The sequence below is a fragment of the Octopus sinensis genome, linkage group LG17 (assembly GCF_006345805.1).
Source record: "Octopus sinensis linkage group LG17, ASM634580v1, whole genome shotgun sequence".
Taxonomy (NCBI): Eukaryota; Metazoa; Mollusca; class Cephalopoda; order Octopoda; family Octopodidae; genus Octopus; species Octopus sinensis.
Window position 1 is genome coordinate 9181123 of NC_043013.1, and position 20620 is coordinate 9201742.

At 37.9% G+C, this 20620-nt stretch overlaps 1 protein-coding gene across 1 annotated transcript in view; it reads right to left on the reverse strand.

Moving 5' to 3' along the window:
* Positions 1-769: 769 nt before the first annotated feature.
* LOC115220968 (coatomer subunit alpha-like) overlaps positions 770-20620 on the reverse strand; it is a 116313-nt gene continuing 96462 nt past the window's right edge. Inside the window, 18 exon segments of the mRNA XM_029791178.2 lie at positions 770-989; positions 1888-1969; positions 2792-2904; positions 4098-4207; positions 4210-4258; positions 5180-5290; positions 6673-6859; positions 7663-7799; positions 8378-8446; positions 9477-9554; positions 10562-10662; positions 13043-13135; positions 14806-15015; positions 16274-16369; positions 16470-16659; positions 17491-17637; positions 19108-19270; positions 19947-20085. Coding sequence (XP_029647038.2) covers positions 930-989; positions 1888-1969; positions 2792-2904; positions 4098-4207; positions 4210-4258; positions 5180-5290; positions 6673-6859; positions 7663-7799; positions 8378-8446; positions 9477-9554; positions 10562-10662; positions 13043-13135; positions 14806-15015; positions 16274-16369; positions 16470-16659; positions 17491-17637; positions 19108-19270; positions 19947-20085 — 2135 coding nt within the window. The 3' untranslated portion in view covers positions 770-929.

The window sequence follows — 20620 nt, forward strand, 5'->3', positions numbered from 1 at the left end:
AAATAGGTCGGTTTCAAAACGATGTCTGGTTCACAAAAGCAAAGTTTGAAGAGAACAGCAGACATTTCCTTTGATTTCTAGATAGAAGCAAATAGGAAATAACACTGACCAAAGACAAAACAAAAAACTTGTTACACAGTGTTATCTAATGTGTCCACTTATATAAAATAATGGTTTGCGATTTGAGGCCACTAAACCTGCTTTTTCTAGCAGGCTGAACACCCATGTAGGGGCTTCCTGCATGGTTTGTGTAGTGGTTAATAAGTCATAGTATCATTGTTGAAGACTATGTTGTCATTGGTTAACAATGAGAAAATATAAACATGAGACGAGTAGGCACAGCTGTTTGGACACTGGCGATTTGGCATGGCTAACTGGACACTGGACCAGTTTTGTAACAGTAATTTTTAGGCACTAGAGATAAATACACATACATGCAGAAATATGCATACCAAGAGACAGACATTACAATTTATCAATTGAACACGACAGACAAACACTTTCCCATGCCTCATACATATCAAAGGAAATATGCTTGAACACACAGAAGAGGGGAGAGAACTGTTAAAATGGCTGATGTCAAATAAGTCCATGTTGAACCAGCAATGCCAAATAGGTAGCACCAAAATGGCTATGCCCAAATGTCTCACACACAAGAAAGTACATGATAAAATAACAAACACATTAGAGAGCAATTAATTTTATTAACCTATTAACGTATATATAATATATGTTTAAATATATATATGTATATTTTTATAAGCCAAAAAAAAAAAAGTTGTATTAATAGTACCTGTTACTTTATATCCATAGTAAAATAGAATGAAAAATGTAGGAATATGGAGATGGTAACAATTCTGTAAACCTGTGCTTTCAATGGAATTATTAGGTCAAAATGATCCATGGTTAAAATACTGTTGAAATCCAAACTATCGGAATTGAATTGGACTAATTCGAAGTCCAATGCAATCTCTACCAATTTCGGTAACCTGAAATAGAAGAAATGAATTATCGTTATTATTTAATTTAAAATTGAGGCAGTCGACTGGAAGAATTATTACGGCACCAGACAAAATATTTAGAAGCATTACTTCTAGTCCTTTCTGATCTGAGTTCAAATGCTGCTGAGGTTAAATTTACCTTTCATCCTTCCAGGGTTGATAAAGTAAGTACCAATTGAAAATTGGGGTCGATCATCATCATCATCATCATTTAACATCCGTTTTTCCATGCAGGCATGGGTTGGACAGTTTGACTGAGGTCTGGAGAGCCAGAAGGTTGCACCAGGCTCCAATCTGATCTGGCAATGTTTCTACAGCTTGATGCCCTTCCAAATGCCAACCACTCAGAGTGTAGTGGGTGCTTTTTACTTGCCACTGGCACAGGAGCCAGTCAGGCGGCCCTGGCATCGATCACGTTTGGATAGTGCTTTTTACATGGCACTGGTATGGGAGCCAGTCAAGGGATACTGGCATCAGCCACATTCGAATGGTGCTTTTTACATTTTAGTCAAATGAATCAATCCCAGTACTTAGTATTCTTTTAAAGCCTAGTATTTAATTGGTCTCTGTTTCCAAACCACTAAGTTATGAGGGACGTAAACACACCAACACTGGTTGGCAGGTATTGGTGAGCAACAAACAAAGACACATGTCAGGCTTCTTTCAATTTCCATCTGCCAAATCCACTCAAGGCTTTGGTTAGACCATGGCTAGAGTAGAAGACACTCGCCCAAGGTGCCATGCAGTGGGACTGAACCCAGAACCATGGGGATGGGAAGCAAGACATTTCTTCTCAGCAGAAACAAACATAAAATGTTAATATAATTTTTAATTAGCTAAATAAATTAGGGCAAACAAAAGCAAATATAATCTGTGTAAAACTTACCTTAGTAACTCTACAGACTTCTCCTTTAAACTCTGGTTGGTAGCAGGCTCCACTAAGAGGGCATTTGACAACTGGTTTTCCTCTGAAATAATAATAGTTAACTGACACTCAATATAATGTCATAATCTGCAATACTTATTAGAGCTTTTATCCGCAGATTTATTTCCTAAATCCCCTGAGGAATGGAAAACAGTCAACAAGGGAGAAATTTGAATTCAGAACATACTAAATACTAAAATGCATTTATTTTTGGATACATGCCTTATCAGCCACCTCTATTTTCGTAAATAAACAAACAATAGTAATTACTATGATTAAATATTTAAAATTTTCAATCTAATACCTCACTTCTCCACCCTGTTTAATATGTTGATATAAAACATCATTCTTTACATTGAGCCTCTAAATGGTTGAGTTGCTAGAAACATCAGACAAATATCCCTCAAATCATGCCCTGACATTTAAAAGATAATTAACCCTTCTGATACCAACCTGCCTAAGATTGTCCCTGATTCTACGATAAAATCTCCATTTTATTAAATAAAGAGATCTAAACTAAATAAAACCTGGTATTGATATTCCAAGTTAATTTACGTTCTAAACACCAGTCTTATAATGATTAAGTTGAAACAAAGCAGCGTACTTTAACAGAAATATTGCAAAATACATTTAACCCTTTAGTGTTCAGAATACTCTGTTAAATGTAATACTTTTTCACTCAAATTGTTTTGAATTAATCATGCATTATCTTATAGCTTTGAGGTTTCAATGATGTGATTGCTTATTTTCAGAATGGCATTGTAGGTTAGGAGTGAGAGGCTAGATATGGCCAGTTTGAATATAAAACATGTAGAATATATTGGGGCGGATTTGGCCGGTTTAAACACTAATGGGTTAAACAAACCTGTAAATTGGCACATATGTTGCAGCACAAATGTCAAAGGGATTATGTTGGTCATATTTCATTTCATGTTGATCAACCGGATTTTTCTCACAGGCTACTAATATTCTTCTTGTCTAGAAAACAAAAAAAAAAACAGCATAAAAAATGTTCTAATTAATACACACAAGCACAAAAATATCAGTTAGACTAATTAATATTTATATCTAATTGCTAATGTTGGTTGCCTTTATTTCAAAATTTTATAAAATCAAGTGGACCATTAGTCATTCTCAGATCATTACAGAGATCGAACTAGCGTATTGCTGACCATTCTGGAGAACTACTATAATCATAAAGAAGCCAATATTTTAATTTCCATTTTGTAAGTTGAAATATTTCTTTTGTCTTTCCTCTTTTACTTATTTCACTCACAGACTGCATCCATGAAGGGTTTATTCAAATACTATGAACCCTAGTCCTTGTTTTTTTGAAGTTTATTCAGTTGTAATGAATACCAGCCAACACATGCTGCCCTTATCTCTCCTTCCAAATGTCACATCCTGGATGTTTCCTGTCTGGTCAAGGTGAGAGGGCTGAGAAGTTGTCTGTCTGTTTGTGACTATATAGGCACCTAAAACAGTTGGAAAAAGCAGGATACATGCTACCAAGTAACAGCTGTAGTTTAATTACCTCCTCAGGATCCTATACTGGAACAAGTTAAACAGTTTGGTGGTCTGATGAGTTAAAGGATATTGGCGAAGGATTGCATCCTTTACCAATATCTTCTTTGGTATGATCTCTATATGTGGATGCCCTCCCTAACACCAATCCCTTTACAGAGTGTACAGGGTGCTTTTGTTTTCTCAGAGCACCAGCACTAGTGATGATTGCTTCATAACTTGCAAGGCTAAGGACCTAAGGTTGCCACTATAACTGAGGCAGATCAGAAAAGAGTGTGGGCAATGACTGTAGGTTGATGGATGAAGGAACGGTAAGAAAGGAAGCTGGGGGGAGTAAGCAGGGGTTAGGGCAGAAGGGAGTTCAATTAAATGACTATTTAAAGAAAGGACAATTATGCTGATTACTTCTTTATACTTGTTTTTCACATTATCGAGAAAACTTCAATAAAACAGATAATGAGAAGGCTCCTACATGATCACTTGTCTTGCTAAAAATAAGTCAATTTCCCTCATATCAACATTCTATCATTTTTAAAAAAAGGAAGGACATATTAAACCATGTAGTCTTAGATATACAAAAAGATGCCTTTCATAACAGGTCTGTTCAAACAGCACTGATCTGAGGCTTAACGAAAACAATACAGTACCTGTTGGGCAACATCAGGTTTTGGACCCAATTCTAAAAGCCTACGAGCAAATGATGCAGCCATGTGGAAATTTTTCATCTTGAAGAAAAGGTTGAGGGCTGTTCGTAAGGTAGAATCATGTGTATCGGCTGTAAGTTACAGTGTGAAAAGTACGCAGCCATCTGTTGAATAAGAAATGTATAATGACAGTTCTTTCATTATAAACAACAAATTGAATTCTAGAGCAAACAAACTCTATACATACAATAATAATAAAATATAACAGTACAGCTCGATTCAACTCCAAAATACTGGTTTGCCAGTCAGCATCATTAGACTGTGGCTGGCATAATGAAATAGGAGCTTTGTTTGCATATTCAAAACGTTTCCCATAAACAAATTTAAAATATATATCATTATCATCATCGCTCAACATCCATTTTCCATGGGTTGAGTGGTTTGACCAGTGTCTGGGAAGCCAGGAGGCTGCTCCAGGCTCCAGTCTGATCTGGCAGCGTTTCTACAGCTGGATGCCCTTCCTAATGCCAACCACTCCGTGAGTGTAGTGGGTGTTTTTTTACGTGCCACCGGCACAAGGGCCAGTGGAGGCTGGCAATAACCACGATCAGTTGGTGCTTTTTACACACATATACATATATATATATATGTATGTATATATATATATATATAATATATATATATATATTATATATATATATATATATATACACACACACAAACATATATACACATACATATATATACACACATACATATATACACACACATACATATATATACACACATACATATATACACACACACATATATATATATACACACACACACATATATATATACACACATATATATACACACACACACACACATATATATATACACACACATATATATATACACACATGCACATACATACACATATATAAGATTTATATTGGAAAACAAATCAGAAAATATCTCTTCATGTCTTTATAAACTTATCACAGATCAAAATATACAAGCAAGTGTAATTGTACGACAAGCAACAACAATGGTTTACTAAAACACACGAGAATCAGAACAACTGCATTTCTGCTGCTTACCTCACAACTGCGTTTCTGCTGCTCAAATGTCTCTTTGGGAAGTTCTTTCCGTGTCATTTCCATAGACAATCCCACAATGTATTCTCTGCAAATTTCTATAAGTTGCTGTGCCTATAATACAGACAAACTAATTATAAATACACAACAAAAATTGGAATGATTTTATTTATTTATTTTTTTTTTTTACTTGTATCAGTCATTTGACTGCGGCCATGCTGGAGCACCGCCTTTAGTCGAGCAAATCGACCCCGGGACTTATTCTTTGTAAGCCCAGTACTTATTCTATCGGTCTCTGTTGCCGAACCGCTAAGTGACAGGGACGTAAGCATATCAGCATCGGTTGTCAAGCAATGCTAGGGGGACAAACACAGACACACACACATATATATATATATATATACATATATACGACAGGCTTCTTTCAGTTTCCGTCTACCAAATCCACTCACAAGGCTTTGGTCGACCCGGGGCTACAGCAGAAGACACTGGCCCAAGATGCCACGCAGTGGGACTGAACCCGGAACCATGTAGTTCGTAAGCAAGCTACTTACCACACAGCCACTCCTGCGCCTATATAATTTTTTTTTTTAATATTTTCATCACATGGATTAATATGCACAGGCATGGCTGTCTGGTTGAGAAGCTTGCTTCCCAACTATGTGGCTTGGGGTTCAAGCCCACAGTGCAGCACCTTGGGCAGGTATCTTTTACTTATAGCCTCAAACCAACCAAACCTTTGTGGATGGATTTAGTAGATGGGAACTGAAAATAGCCTGTTGTATCTATCTATCTATGTATTGATTGATTCTAGTTTCAGCTCATGAGCTGTGGCCATGCTGGGGCACCGGTACACTTGTCTCAATGTCATGCATGGTTGTAAATGGGCATCATTGTCATACATGCAAGACTGTTTCACTTCCAGTTTTCTGTGAAAAACATTGGCTACGAAAAAATTTTAGCTTGTTTGAAAACAGGAGACAATTGGCTACAGGAAATATATCTGAGTATAGAAAATATGGTTCAACAAATTAAGTCTGACACATGCAAGGATGGGAAAATGGATTTTAAATGATGGGCTCCTCCCTCCAGCCCTCTAGCATCCTTAAGTAGCTCTGTATTGCCCCTCCCTTATGGAAGAAGATAACAAAATCATCTCTCGTCGCTCTAGGAGGGGCCCCAGTTTCCTCTGTCGGTAGCACACTTCCAACTGACAAAGTTTCAGGGCATGCCAGCAATGTCCTGTTCTTTTTCTTTTTCTCCCCTTTGCCAAGTAACTTCTCCCTTTTGTATAGTCACCAAGTAACTATAGGTGAGGAGGCATATTGAAGGAGGTGGATTTGAGCTAGGTGATGAGAGAATAAAATACGACAAAGTGATAGAAACAGGTGTCTTGCTGTAGAGGAGATACGTGGTTGCCTCAGTTAGAAAAAAAAGAAGAGAAGAGAGGAGAGAAAGAATGTGTAGATATAATGATACTGCACTGTTTAACTTACCTCAGCTATTTCTTGCTTATTGTCAACAACCAAGAGTGGCACACTCAGAAGGATTGTACGGAAACGGTCAATTGCTTCACCAAATTTACCTCCTGTTGTCAGTTGATAGGCTAGTTGAAGCTGTTGTACTAAAGTGGCAAGCTTCAAACCAACAGCTGGCACACCATTTCTTGCTCCAGCATCTTTCCTTTAAAATTAAATAAATAAACCTTGTAATTAATTATTACATTTTCAGTGGTTTACAAACAAGATAAATGAGTTTAAATATCATATCTATAAAAGGCATGATGTGTGTGTGCGTGATTGTAATTTATGCACATCCACAAATTAGCACGCATGTCGCTCAAATTTTAGAAGGACATTCGTCAACACCCTATCTCGGTTTTGTCAACTTATTTTTTTCCCAAGGCACCCGCAGATAGCGTAAAAATCTATTTTCAGCCATAGCTTTTAGCCATAAAAAATGTCAGCCATAGCTTTTTTGACGGCGTCTAACAAAAAAAAAGATAAAGTAAAGTGGAAGAGGGGCAGAGAGTTTCACGGGAAAGACAAAGTGAGAGAGGGAGAGAGAGAGAGAGTAAGTGCTGACGTTCATAAAAAATAAAATGTGAAATGTTTTGTTTTTCTTAAACACGAGGTATAGTGTTCAAATTCAGGGTGATTTTGAAAGACACTATATTTTACAATCATAGTATATATACTTTCTCACACAACAATTACAATATATTTATTTTAAATCGTTCATCTTTCTCCCCCTCTCTCTATCACACACATTATTTTGGGTGTGAAAGAGTTTTGTTTTTATTTTATGCCAAGTAAAAAAGTGTTTTGTTGAGAGTCGATGTTACTTAGTTTGGTTTGAAATAAAGAACTTGATTAGCTTAATAATCGTAACTTAATCCCAGGCAAGGCCGGGTTATGCTGCTAGTAGGTAATATATTACACAAATACATAGATCTTAAGGGAATCTTTCTCAAAATACTATCTTACCAGTTCCGGTGTGGATGTCCAAAGAGTGGTGGTAAAGATGGAATACCAACATAGCAGGTTCTAGCATGAGCGAAGGTCTGAAGGAACAGCTGCTTGTATGGAGAAAAGCTGACCATACCAACTTGATCATGGAGAAGCTGAAAGAGAAGAAAATTTATTTCCATTTCAAAAGATTTCAAGACAAGAATTATATTTCATATTACAAATTTTCTTTTTTCAAAAATGAAGATTTGTAAATAATTAAAGGATTATTATTCAGTAAATGAAAAAGAAATTTGAAGGCAGGACAAAAGAGGGGCAGGCAACAATCCAAGGGTATGGGTGTGGTGTGGTTTTCAATGCTGGCATAGGTTGAACAGTTTGACACGATTTCTACAGCTAGATACCCTTCCTAATGCCAACCAATTTACAGTGTACTGGGTGCTTTTTATGTGGAACCAGCACAGGTGCTTCCTGCATGGTACTAGCATGAGTACTTTTTACCTGGCACCAGCATAGGTGCTTTTTATATATAGAACCCAGCATTTATATAAGAAACAATTAATTACCTTCACTGCTACCATTTCCACCACCACCACTAGCAGTGTCTTTTAATTCATTCATCAAGTTCATCACATTTTATTTACTTTCAAACGTAGATCTACACACAGTTGTTTAAAAGACTTAATTAAAAAAGTGGAGGCTTATCTCAACTTTAATTAAAAAATTAACTTACTCGCATAGCTGTTTCAAATGATCCTGCACGTATATGGTCTGCTGGCAATTGGGAATTATTACACCAAACCTGGAATATCAGAGAGGATTTGTATAAAACATTAAAAAACATTTCAGATCGTTAACTGCTTCAACCAAACATATCTATTCTAATCCATCATTTAAGAAGGTCAGTTCTATCTTATTTCCATGACCTAACAATCATCAAAGGCCCACAAATTTATTTACTATTCCCTTTAATACTCATGGCCATGTTTTTAAATTAAAAAAAAATTGCAGTGCCCATGGTATTTGGAAACATCATTTTTACACTCAAAATCATTGAAACGTAAAATAAACTACCCATGTCAATTGTTAAAACTGCTAAGGTACTGTAACTTTCAAAAATTCGATGCTTTCTGCAATCAGCTAACACTACACTCGACCAACTTATATACTCCTTTTCTGCTTACAGATTTTTCTTTTTGTCTTATGTTTTAATCCTATATACTCTGTATGTACTTCTGGTTATCATGACCATCTTCCTTTAATTGTCTTAAGTGCAGTTTTTGTCTCCTCTTTTGCCCTATTCTGATGAATTGCAGAACTGCAGTGCACCTAAGCAGGCAGAATCATTTGCATGCCAGACAAAATGCTTAGCAGCATTCTGTCTCTTTTTACATTGAGTTCAAATTCTGCAGAGGTCAACTTTACTTTTCATCCTTTTGGGATCAATAGAATGAGTAGCAATGGAACACTGGGAGAGGAGGCATGGGGGATGGGGGTCGTCGTTGATGTAATTGACTTACCCAAACCCCGAAGTTACTGGCCTTGTGCCAAAATTTGAAACCATTAAGGCAGTGAGCTAGTAGAAATGTTAGCACATTAAATAAAATGCTTAGCATAATTTCTTTCACCGATGTTCTAAGTTCAAATCTGGCCATGGACAACTTTACTTTTCATCATTTTGGGGTTGATAAAATAAAGTACCAATCAAGTACTGGAGCTGACGTAATCAACTTGCTCCCTCCCCATAAATCAATGACCTTGTGTGAAAATTTGAAATCATCACCATCATTATTACGTCAGAATAAAAACAAATAAATAGTAATCATATTTACCTGTGTTTGACTGGTTCCTTTAGTTGGCGGAACAAAGTAACCCTCTTCTCCTCCCATTGAAGGAACAGGACCAAGATCCTAATGAAAAAAAAGGAAACAATTTAAAATGTTAAACAAATTACATGAGACTACATCTGGAAAAAATTCATTTTTATCTTCTTTTAACAAACTTAAAAACAATCATCATCATCATTTATTGCCTGTTTTCCATACTGGCATGGGTTGGATGGTTTGACTGAAAACTGGTAAGCTGCACCAGGTTCCAATCTGATTTGGCATGGTTTCTACAGCTGGATGCCCTTCCTAATCCAACCACTCCAAGAGTGTAGTGGGTACTTTTTACATGCCAGTTATGAAACACTTGTATTGGCCACAACAACAATCTCACTTGGCTTAAAAGGTCTTCTCAAGCATGGTATATTGCCAAGGGTCTCAGTCACTGCCTCCATGAGGCCCAAAGATCAAAGGGTGCCCTTTACATGCCATCGGCATGGGTGCCAGTTACGTAACACTGGCATCAGCCATGACTGTGATATGGAAATTAACTTTTATACAATATCTGAACAAAACCCTTTTACTTCAGTTAACACAAGGGTTACTTTCATTTTCAAATAGCCCTATTTACAATAAAACCTACAACTTTAATTATATGACCAGGACTTTAATTGTAAGATGTCGATAAGTCATATGATCAGGACCTTAATTGTAAGACTAGATACATCATAAGATCTGGACATGTCATAAGACCAGGACATTAGTTTTAAGACCAAGACATTAACTGTGAGACCTGGTTATGTCATAAGACCAGGATATTAATTGTAAGAACTGGATAAGTCTTAAAACCAGGATCTTAATTGCAAGTTGTAATATAAGTTGTAATAGTGTTTTAATCATCATCATCATCATCATTTAATGTCCATTCTCCATGCTAGCATGGGTTAGATGGTGAGACAGGTGCTGGGGTGCCGGAAAGCTGCACCAGGCTGTCCCATTGTCTGTTTCAGCATGGTTTCGATGGCTGGATGCCCTTCCTGATGCCAATTAAAATAATTAAGTAGTTGAGTGTTAGAAAATCATCAGCTTACTAAATCAGCAGGTAATTCAAGTTCTTCATCAACATCCCAACCATCTCCTTCTTTATCTCCTGCAGCATCTTCATCAAGACCAGATTCAGCAGGCATGAAATCTAAATTTGTCACAAAGATAAATCAAGTCTGTTAAAATAACTGTTTAAATTTACAAGAAAAAAATTTAAAAAAGAAAAAAAAACGAAAGAAAAGAAAATATAAAGATTTTTCTTGAAATCTCAGCAAATCTAGGAAATGAAATTGTTGAGTTAACAGGCACACACTTGGCCAGGTGGTTAAGTAGCTTGCTTCCCAACCATATGGTTTGGTGTTCAATAACTTCTGTCCAACCAAAGCTTATTGAATAGAATTGTGTGTGTGTATGCATGCACATGTAAGTGTTAATGTGTGTGTGTATGTAAGCATGTGTGTGCATATGTGTGTGTCAGTGTGCATGCCTCCTCACCTTGATATCTCATAATAGTTATTGTAAACAAGTGTCACTGTTAAACAAGCAGGGTCATTTGTTTCTGATATTCAGTGAAAACATGCCTAAACATGAACAAGGGTAATATAATCTTGTCTAGAAAACAGGTGAGAGTCAGCAACAGGGAAAAAAGTTTACCTCAATGAATTCCATCAAGAATGGAAAAGTGGACAGGCCCAGGGCATGGCTGTGTGGTAAGAAGTTTATTTCTCAATCACATTGTTCCAGGTTCTGTCCCATGCCAGGTATCTTCTTCTATAGCCCCAGGCTAACCAAAGCCTCGTGAGGGGGTTTGATAGGTGGAAACTGAAAGAAGCCCATCATACATGTATGTGTGTGTGAGCGAGTATGCATCTGAGTGTGCGTCTGAGCGTGTAAGTGTGCATCTGAGCATGTGAGTGTGTGTCTGAGCGTGTGTGCTTGTTCCCCACCATTGCTCGACAACTGGTATTGGCCTGTTTACTCCCTGCAACTTAGAGCTTAGACGAAAGAGACAAAATAATAAGTCCCTGGCTTAAAGAATATAAAATTAACAAGGACGATTTGTTCGACTAAACCTTTCGTGTACTACCATTCCTCCCCTGATTGACCCTTTAGTATTTAAACCAGTCATATCCGGCCAAAATATTTCACCCATTTTAAGTCCAAACTGGCCAGATTTGGCATCTCACACCAACCCTACAGTATCATTCTAGAAATCAACAGTTACCTCATCAAAACCTCAAAGCTACAACATAATGCATGATTAATTGAAAACAAGGTGAATAAATAAACATTTATTTTTGACAAAATAAATTGAATGTTAAGGGCTAAACCATTAAAAAATGTCAACTTCATGGAGATTATTGTTATCATTATGTGGGTACTCTATTACTTGTTTCAGTCATTTGACTGCGGCCATGCTGGAGCACCACCTTTAGTCGAGTAAATCGACTCCAGGACTTATACTTTGTAAGCCTAGTACTTATTCTATCGGTCTCTTTTGCTGAACCGCTAAGTTACGGGGACGTAAACACACCACCATCGGTTGTCAAGTGATGGTGGAGGGACAAACACAGACACACAAACATATACACATATATATATATACATATATACGACGGGCTTCTTCCAGTTTCCGTCTGCCAGATCCACTCACAAGGCTTTGGTCAGCCCGAGGCTAGAGTAGAAGACACTTGCCCATGGTGCCACGCAGTGGGAATGAACCCGGAACCATGTGGTTGGTAAGCAAGCTACTTACCACACAGCCACTCCACACGCCTGGGTAGTGTGTTGAAATTTAATAAAGCCAGTCTTTTGTAGATCTATTACCTGTAAGATTCAAAAACTAGTTTCCTTAGATTCCTACAAGTCATTGACTTGTTTCAGTTACTGGGCTGTGACCATGCTGGGGCATCACATCTATGAGCTTTGGTCAATCATATCAACCCCTGTACCACTTTTATTTGTACATATCATCATCATCATCATTTAGCGTCCGCTTTCCATGCTAGCATGGGTTGGACGGGTCAACTGGGATCTGTGAAGCTGGAAGGCTTCGTCAGGCCCAGTCAGATCTGGCAGTGTTTCTACGGCTGGATGCCCTTCCTAACGCCAACCACTCCGCGAGTGTAGTGGGTGTTTTTTACGTGCCACCTGCACAGGTGCCAGACAGAGCTGGCAAACGGCCACGAACGGATGGTGCTTTTACGTGCCACCGACACGGGGTCCAGCCGAATGTCGCTTTATCTAAAATTTTCTGGTGTAAAGCAGCAACACAACTTGCTGTATATGCAAGTATACTCACACCAATAATACATACATACACACACACACACGAATACATACATACACACACACACACACACAATGGTTTTCAGCAGAGTTTCCATCAACGAAATTCCACTCAGAAAGTATTCCTCAATCCAAGTCTACAGTAGAAAACAAGACTTGCTCAAGATGAAGCCTGGCAAATAGCCAATCAGCAAATCAATAATCAATAGGTGAACAATGACTGGTATTACTATACTTACCATCATCCATAACAAGTTCAGCATCAACTCCCCAGCCATCTGCACTAGTATCATCCAAAGCCTCAGAGGTGGCTGCCAAGGTTCCTCCTTGTCCTGTAAGTTAGGAAAAATTCAATGTTAAGATATAAATAGCACTGTATCTCTGAATGCAAGGATGGTATATTACCTTTTTAACCCTTTAGCATTTAAGTTGGCCATATCTGGTCAAAATAACCTACCTGTTTTACCTTCAAACTGGCCAGATCCAGACTCTCACACTTACCCTACAATATTATTCTAAAAATAAACAATCACATCATTGCAACCTCAAAGCATGACTAATTTTTATCATTGCAAATAAATAAGCATTACATTTGACAGAAATCTGAATGCTAAAGGAATAAACATAAGGGTGACACTCCGCCTTTATAAAAACAAACTTGCACTGTGCCTCTATAAATACCAGTGTAAATAATGTCTCAGTACAGAGAAGTGTGACATTTCGCTCCAGAACATACAACAATAACCACTGTGCTTCTATACAGAGTCCCAATGTGCCCCTTCATATGCAAGGGTTCCACTGTACCTCTGTAAAAGTAAAGGTGTTAATGCATTTTTATATACAAGGGCACCATTGTGTTTCAGTAAATATAGACATGTCATTCTTTAACAATGTCTAGAAATAAAGGTCTGCAAACGTGCATTATTAATTGCTTTCTTAAGCAAGAATCATTAGGACACAGTGAAACAAGCTGATATTCTAAATGAAATTCCTCCTAAACGGTTGAGTGTCTCAACTGTTTGGTGTTAATACTGGAGACACTCAATTAGAAATACAAGCTTTAATATATAACACATGTTTAAAGCTAAAAGCAAAAACAAATTACCAATACAAATAGATACTGGTTTCTAATAAAGGTACAAGGTCACTAATTTTGCAGGAGGATATAGTCAATTACATCAAATAGGGGTCTTCAATGAGAGCTTTTTGCCCAATGTCCTAACAATTTTGCCAGCTTGCTACCCTATATTATAATAATGATGATGACGGGCTATTTTGTCAAAGATGATGTGTGTTCAGCTTTTGCTGAATGACCTGCACAAATGATTTGTTTATAATGATCAAATTTATGTGCTGTGCATCAGCTCACTCCCTCCATCAAACTGAGATTGCCTGAACAGGTGCACAGTGATTGCAGAGCAAGGTGAGATGAAGTGTTTTGCTCAAGAACACAATGAACCACCTGGGTCTAGGAAATGAAACCATAATCTCATGACAGTGAATGCAACACTAATCACGAGGGTCATATGTCCTCACAATAATAATAATAATAATCCTTTCTACTACAGGCACAAGGCTTGAAATTCTGTGGGGAGGGGTTAAGTCGATTACATCGACCCCCAGTACTTAATTACTTGTACTTGTACTTGTGGCGACATCCACCCTGGGTGGGTTGAGTCGGCTTCTTCTAGCACCCTCGAGACATCTCGAACCATGGCAGCCCACGCACGATGGTCCTGCGCCAGTTCACTGGAGATAGCGAACCAGTCACGGTTCCATCAGCGCAGGCCGACCACCTAGCCGTGGTCGGCCAGTACTTGGTACTTGAATGATACTTATCAGTCCCGAAAGGATGAATGGCAAACTTCACCTCAGTAGAATTTGAACTTAGAAAGTAAAGACAGACAAAATGCCGCTAAGCATTTTGCCCGGCATGTTAACAATTCTGCCAGCTTGCTGCTTAATAATAATAATAATAATAATAATAATAATGTATTCTAACCTCTGGCAGCCATGGCACCTTCAAAGAATCCTTTAGAAACTGTGAGTAAGGGCCAATTGCTCTCTTGCTGAGTTATAGGAACTGGTGGCCGTAGAAGCTTAGCATTTGGATACAAGTCAGGTACACGCTCTTTCTCTGAGAAACTCTCCTTCAAACTCTGAGCCTCCTCTTCCATGCCATGAGTGGCAGCTGTTAAATAAGCCAGGGATTCTGCAACAAAAATAGAATAAACACTGAATATTGGAAAACTTGTAAGATATACAAGCAAAAGTATCAATAACAAAATTCAGAATTAGTAAAAGCCTTCACTAGACAATGCAGTCAATCTTCTTCATTTTTAATGTCCATTTTTCCATGTTTGCAAGATTTAACGATGCAGATTTTCTATGACTGGATGACTTTCCTATTGACAACCTTCACCAGTTTCCAGGCAAGAGATGTTTTTTTCCTGGAAGATTGGAAACGAGCCTAGCTTGTATGATGGTAGTGATAATTTACAACCATCAGATGAAATCTACACACAAACCCGTGTGCACAGACGGTGGACTTCTTTCTGTTTCATCAACTGTATCGATTCACAAGGCTTTGGTTGACCCAGGGCTATAGTAGAAGACACTCACCCAAAGTGTCATGCAATGGGACTGAACCCAAGACCAACTGCTTAGGAAGCAAGCTCCTAAACCACACAGTCACACTTGCACATATCAAATACAAAAAAAAAAAGTTATCAGGGCTGAAATGCCTTTGATCTGCAAAACAACCATTAACATTATTTTCATCATCATCGTTTAACGTCCGTTTTCCATGCTGGCATGGGTTGGAAGGTTTGACTGGGAACTGGCAAGCCAGGATCCCACACCAGGTTCCAATCTGATCTGGCATAGTTTCTACAGCTGGATGCCCTTCCTAACACTAACCACTCCAAAAGTGTAGTGGGTGCTTTTTATGTGCCACCGGCATGGGCGCCAGTCAGGTGGCACTGGCATCAGCCACGTTCTGATGGTGCTTTCTACGTGCCACCGGCACAGGAGCCAGTCGTGGCGGGGGAAGCCTGGCATTGACCATGTTTAGATGGTGCTTTATACATGCCACTGGCATGGGGAGCCAGTCAGGTGGATCTAGCAGTGACCCACACATGAATGGTGCTTATTGCATAACATGATTATAATAGCCAAGACTTTTTCCCTACAAACTACTGTTGTTGTTGTTTAGCCCCCCCACTTAACACTGATCAAATAGACTTCTGGACAAAGTCATTAAGACAGTAGGGTGTGATTTGTCTGCTATTTCCAGCAGATCAAGTGTATACATATAAGCACATTTGCTGGCTTGTGTTGTTGCTTAACCTCAGGTTGGTCTCCAAACACTCTATGCAAATAGATTTAAAACAATGTTGATTATAAGGTTCTAAGAGATGCAACTATTGATGTACACAGGTTAAACAACAATAAATACAAGTCTCACTCACTTTGGCCACAATTTTTCAGAATTTTCACCCTTTCATGGACATCGCCAATAAGTAGAGTATTTTGGAAGTGGCCACTAACATCTTTGCGGATTTCAGCTGAAAAATACAGTAAATACACATCAAGATATGATCCATCTCACAATGTGTTGAGTGTGTTTAATTCGACATTCAATCATAAAACAGACACAAAACATACCGATTTTCATCATCTTCTTGAGTTTATCTAAGTTGCCGGTGATCAAATAGAGGAAAGAGAGTTTATCAAAGTTCTTAGTTCGTTGATATGCCATCTCTACAACCTGGTGGTTACCTTGGAGAAGAGCGGCTTCACCAAGCTTGTCCCAACAGGCTTGGTCATCTAATGCTCGTGCTGCTTCCAGAGCAATCTGTAAAAAGAGAGGTACATTTTGAAATTTAAGAAATCTAATAAGAGACAATCTAAAGTAGTGGGTCTTAACCATTTTTTGCCTATGGACTCCTTTCATTCCTATTTTACTCTCTTGGATCTCCATAGCCATTTGATGTAGATAAAAAAAATTCCTAATGTATTTTTATAATTAAACTAGCACTATGATCCGCAATGCAGGATCATAGTGCTAGTGCATGCATATACAGCTGCATGCGTGCGCACATACACGCAAGTACTGTCCAAATCTCCAACCAATCACATTATTTAATTATCTGTATCCCCAACCAAAATTTATGGTCATAACAATAGAAATTGTTATAATGACTGACAAAGCCAACATGAAATGATAAATTCCAGTCTTTATCTTGTTAACAATTTCTATTTTCACACACACCAACAGAAAAAAAAACTCCTTCAAGATCAGCTTTTTTTCCCTCTTTTCAAATATAAAAGGTTACATAATAAATTAAGTAAAAAAAAAGCCATAGAAACAGATAAGTTGGTTTGGTGCCCAACAGGCTGGGATCAAATTGAGACTATGATTCCATTGATATAATCAATACTTGGAACACACTGGACATTAATTCAATCCACGATGAATTAATAGTGCAGGTAAAATTATACTGTTATGAGATTCAGCCCCCCCCCCCCACTACATGGCACCTTGGGTAGGTAAGTGTCTTCTGCCACAGTGCTGGACTGACTAAAGCCTTGTGAGTGGATTCGGTTACAGAAACTGAAAGAAGCCCACCCAGCTTTTTTCCTGTGAGAGAGAGTTCAAAGACGGGATAATAAACGAACGACTTACCTCAATGTTTCCACATTCCAAAGCAAGACTAAATCTGGTTTTTTCATCTTTGACAAAATGCAGTGCCACTTCTGGGTAGCCTTTCTTCTGCAGGTAGGCAATAATGGATTGTCCGACGAGTTTGGCATTACGGACCATGTGCAGCACCTTCAGAAATAACAATATTACAGAAGATTGTGAATAATAAATCAGTTGCATCAAGTCAATGAAACATGTAAGTGATAAATAAATTCAAGCTAGAATTAGCTTTAGTAGGATACCACAGTATTTTACAAGTATTAAAAGCCACCCTACAAACCACCAGTAATGTTGGTCATATTGTCCTGAACAGAGACAAGACAAAGTGAAACCCTTATGAAAGAGCATGGCTCAGTGGTTAGAGCATAGGGCTCACAGTCATGAGATAGTGAGTTTGATTCCCAGATTGGGCTGTGTTGTGTGTTCTTGAGCAAGACACTTTATTTCACATTGCTCCAGTTCACTTAGCTATAGAAATGAGTTGCGACGTCAATGGTGCCAAGCTCTATCAGCCTTTGCCTTTCTCTTGGATAACATCAGAGGGGAACTTTCCAGATGCAATCCCATGGTCATTCACGACCGAAGGCAGTCTTTACTCTATTGTCATATAAGAGTACAAGGTAACCTTACTAGTGTTGGTACCATAATCAAATGCACCAAGCACACTCTTAAAAGTGATTATTGAGCAATCTGAGACAATAAAGGGCTGAAAGGAGCTTTTAGTCTTGTCATGAGGTCATGACAAACTCTTTAGTGCTGATACCATGATAAAATGCATTCAATACATTCTGTAAAGTAGGTGTTACCAAGGGTATTCAATCAAAGAAACAATGTCAAAACAAAATCTATGAGCAGGATATAGTCCAAAGACACATCTAGGAGCCCAGAAATTTCAAATAAGAACTCACACACATCATGATGATGTGTCTGATCCATGCCAGCATAGAGAAGTGGATATAAAACAATGATGGTGATGCTAAGTGGTAGAAAATGAGTAAAATTAATAGCTGGATATCCATAATCCAATTAAGATATATACAACAGGCATCTTTGGCATTAGGAAAAACATCCAGCAGTAGAAACCATGCCAAAGCAGAGACACTGGAGCATGATATAATCTTTGAGCCCACTGGATCTTGTCAATCTGTCCAATCTATGCCAGCATGGAACATGGCTCTTAAATAGTAAGGATGATGATGATAAATAATCACTGAATTGATTAAAATTTAGACTTTTGTATATCGTGAGTAATTCTATCATAGTCTAGATACTAAGCTCACAAAGCTAGTATTGCCAGAGACAGCACAAGCATGAACAGCAAAAACTGTAGATTCATCAATGAAACTACAAATAACAGCACTAACAACTCCCTCCAAAACAACTCCACATGAACATGAGCCAACAAGAGAGCCTCTACATGGTCACTCATCTTGCTAGAAATAGCAGGCAGTTCCCCAAGCCACACACTACCAGCTTAAGTAAAGACATGACAGATTGGATAACGTAACCTCAGATTAAGAAAGACGGGATGATCGAGGCTAGAACATCATTAATCCTAGTTCTGTGCGGGAAATATATTGAACAAGAATAAGCACCTACCTCTTCATATTTGCGATTGACCAATGCCATCTTAAATCTAAATTCAGTTGGATCAATACCCAGGATTCTTGGTCTGCATTCACGATCCAGACAATACACACTGTTTCCTTTAACACGGCTTATGTAAATGGGTAGGTCCAGGGTGCGAATAATTCCATGATCCCTAAAAATAAAGTTTGAAGCTTTAGCCAATATAAACATAATATCCAAATCTTTTTATCTTTTACTTGTTTCAGTCATTAGACTGCGGCCATGCTAGGGCACTGCCTTGAATTTTTAGATGAATGAATCTTTTTTTTACTTTTAAAGTCTGATACTTATTCTATTGGTCTCTTTTACTGAACTGCTAAGTTATAGAGACTTAAACACACCAACACCGGTTGTTGAGCAATGATTGTGGGACAAACACAGACACAAAGAGACACACACAGATATGGCGATTTTCTTTCTCCGTCTTCCCTTCCTTGAACCTTTCCTTTTTCTATGCTTCTGACGAAGAGCTCTGCTCAAAACGTTAAACCCTCCGTCTTTCTTTCCTTTCCTGAGCGTCCAATAACACTACACTTGTTCCACATTCTCGTGTTGTATTTTTTCTTTGTTCTTGTTTGGATTAACTACATATGACGGGCTTCTTTCAGTTTCCTTTTACCAAATCCACTCACAAGGTTTTAGTTGGCCTGACACCACAGAAGACACTTATGCAAAGTGCCATACAGTCATTCCCGAGCCTTTACATTACATTATTATACATCATATTATATATAGACATATATATATATATATATATATATAGTACGCCTATATATCACATTATTATATAGAATGATAGAGCAACTTACCCGTTGGTCAGAGCATACTTAATATGATTGCTGGTTGTGTAAACGAACACACCACTTTCTTCCCAAGCTCCACTCTTAACACGGATGTTCTCATGAATAGTGCACACATTTTCCAATTTACGGCTGCAGATAGCAATAACTGAAACAAAACAAATCAGTAAAAATAAATTCTGATATAAAAATAATTACTCAAGCATTTTTTTTATAGCTATATATTTCACATTATTCACTCGCTGACATTTAGAAACTTCATCAGCCATCACTTTAAGAGTATTTAGAACTACATTATCAAATGTTGCTTTTTCTCATATAAGATAGCAGAGTGCAAATTGAGGAAGAGTTGGTTGCTATTTTTAGCTTGTCAAGTGACCATGTAGAAGCTTCCTCGTTCTTAACTGTATTGCAAAATTTATAAAGTCAACACCTTTCCTTAAATTCAACTGAGAGTTAATGTGCTTCTTAATAGTCATACATCTTATTTAATGCCACATAACAGATTCTCTATGAAGATTAAAAGGCTATGTTACAAGTAGACATTTAAAATTACAGCAGTATTTTGGGGGTTCATTGGTTGGCATCCTTTTTGTCTCGGGAGACAATGGAATTGCACATAAAGTAGTCTAGTCCGGTTTTTACATTTCATGTCCTGATACATTTCCTGCTGTGGCTGTGTA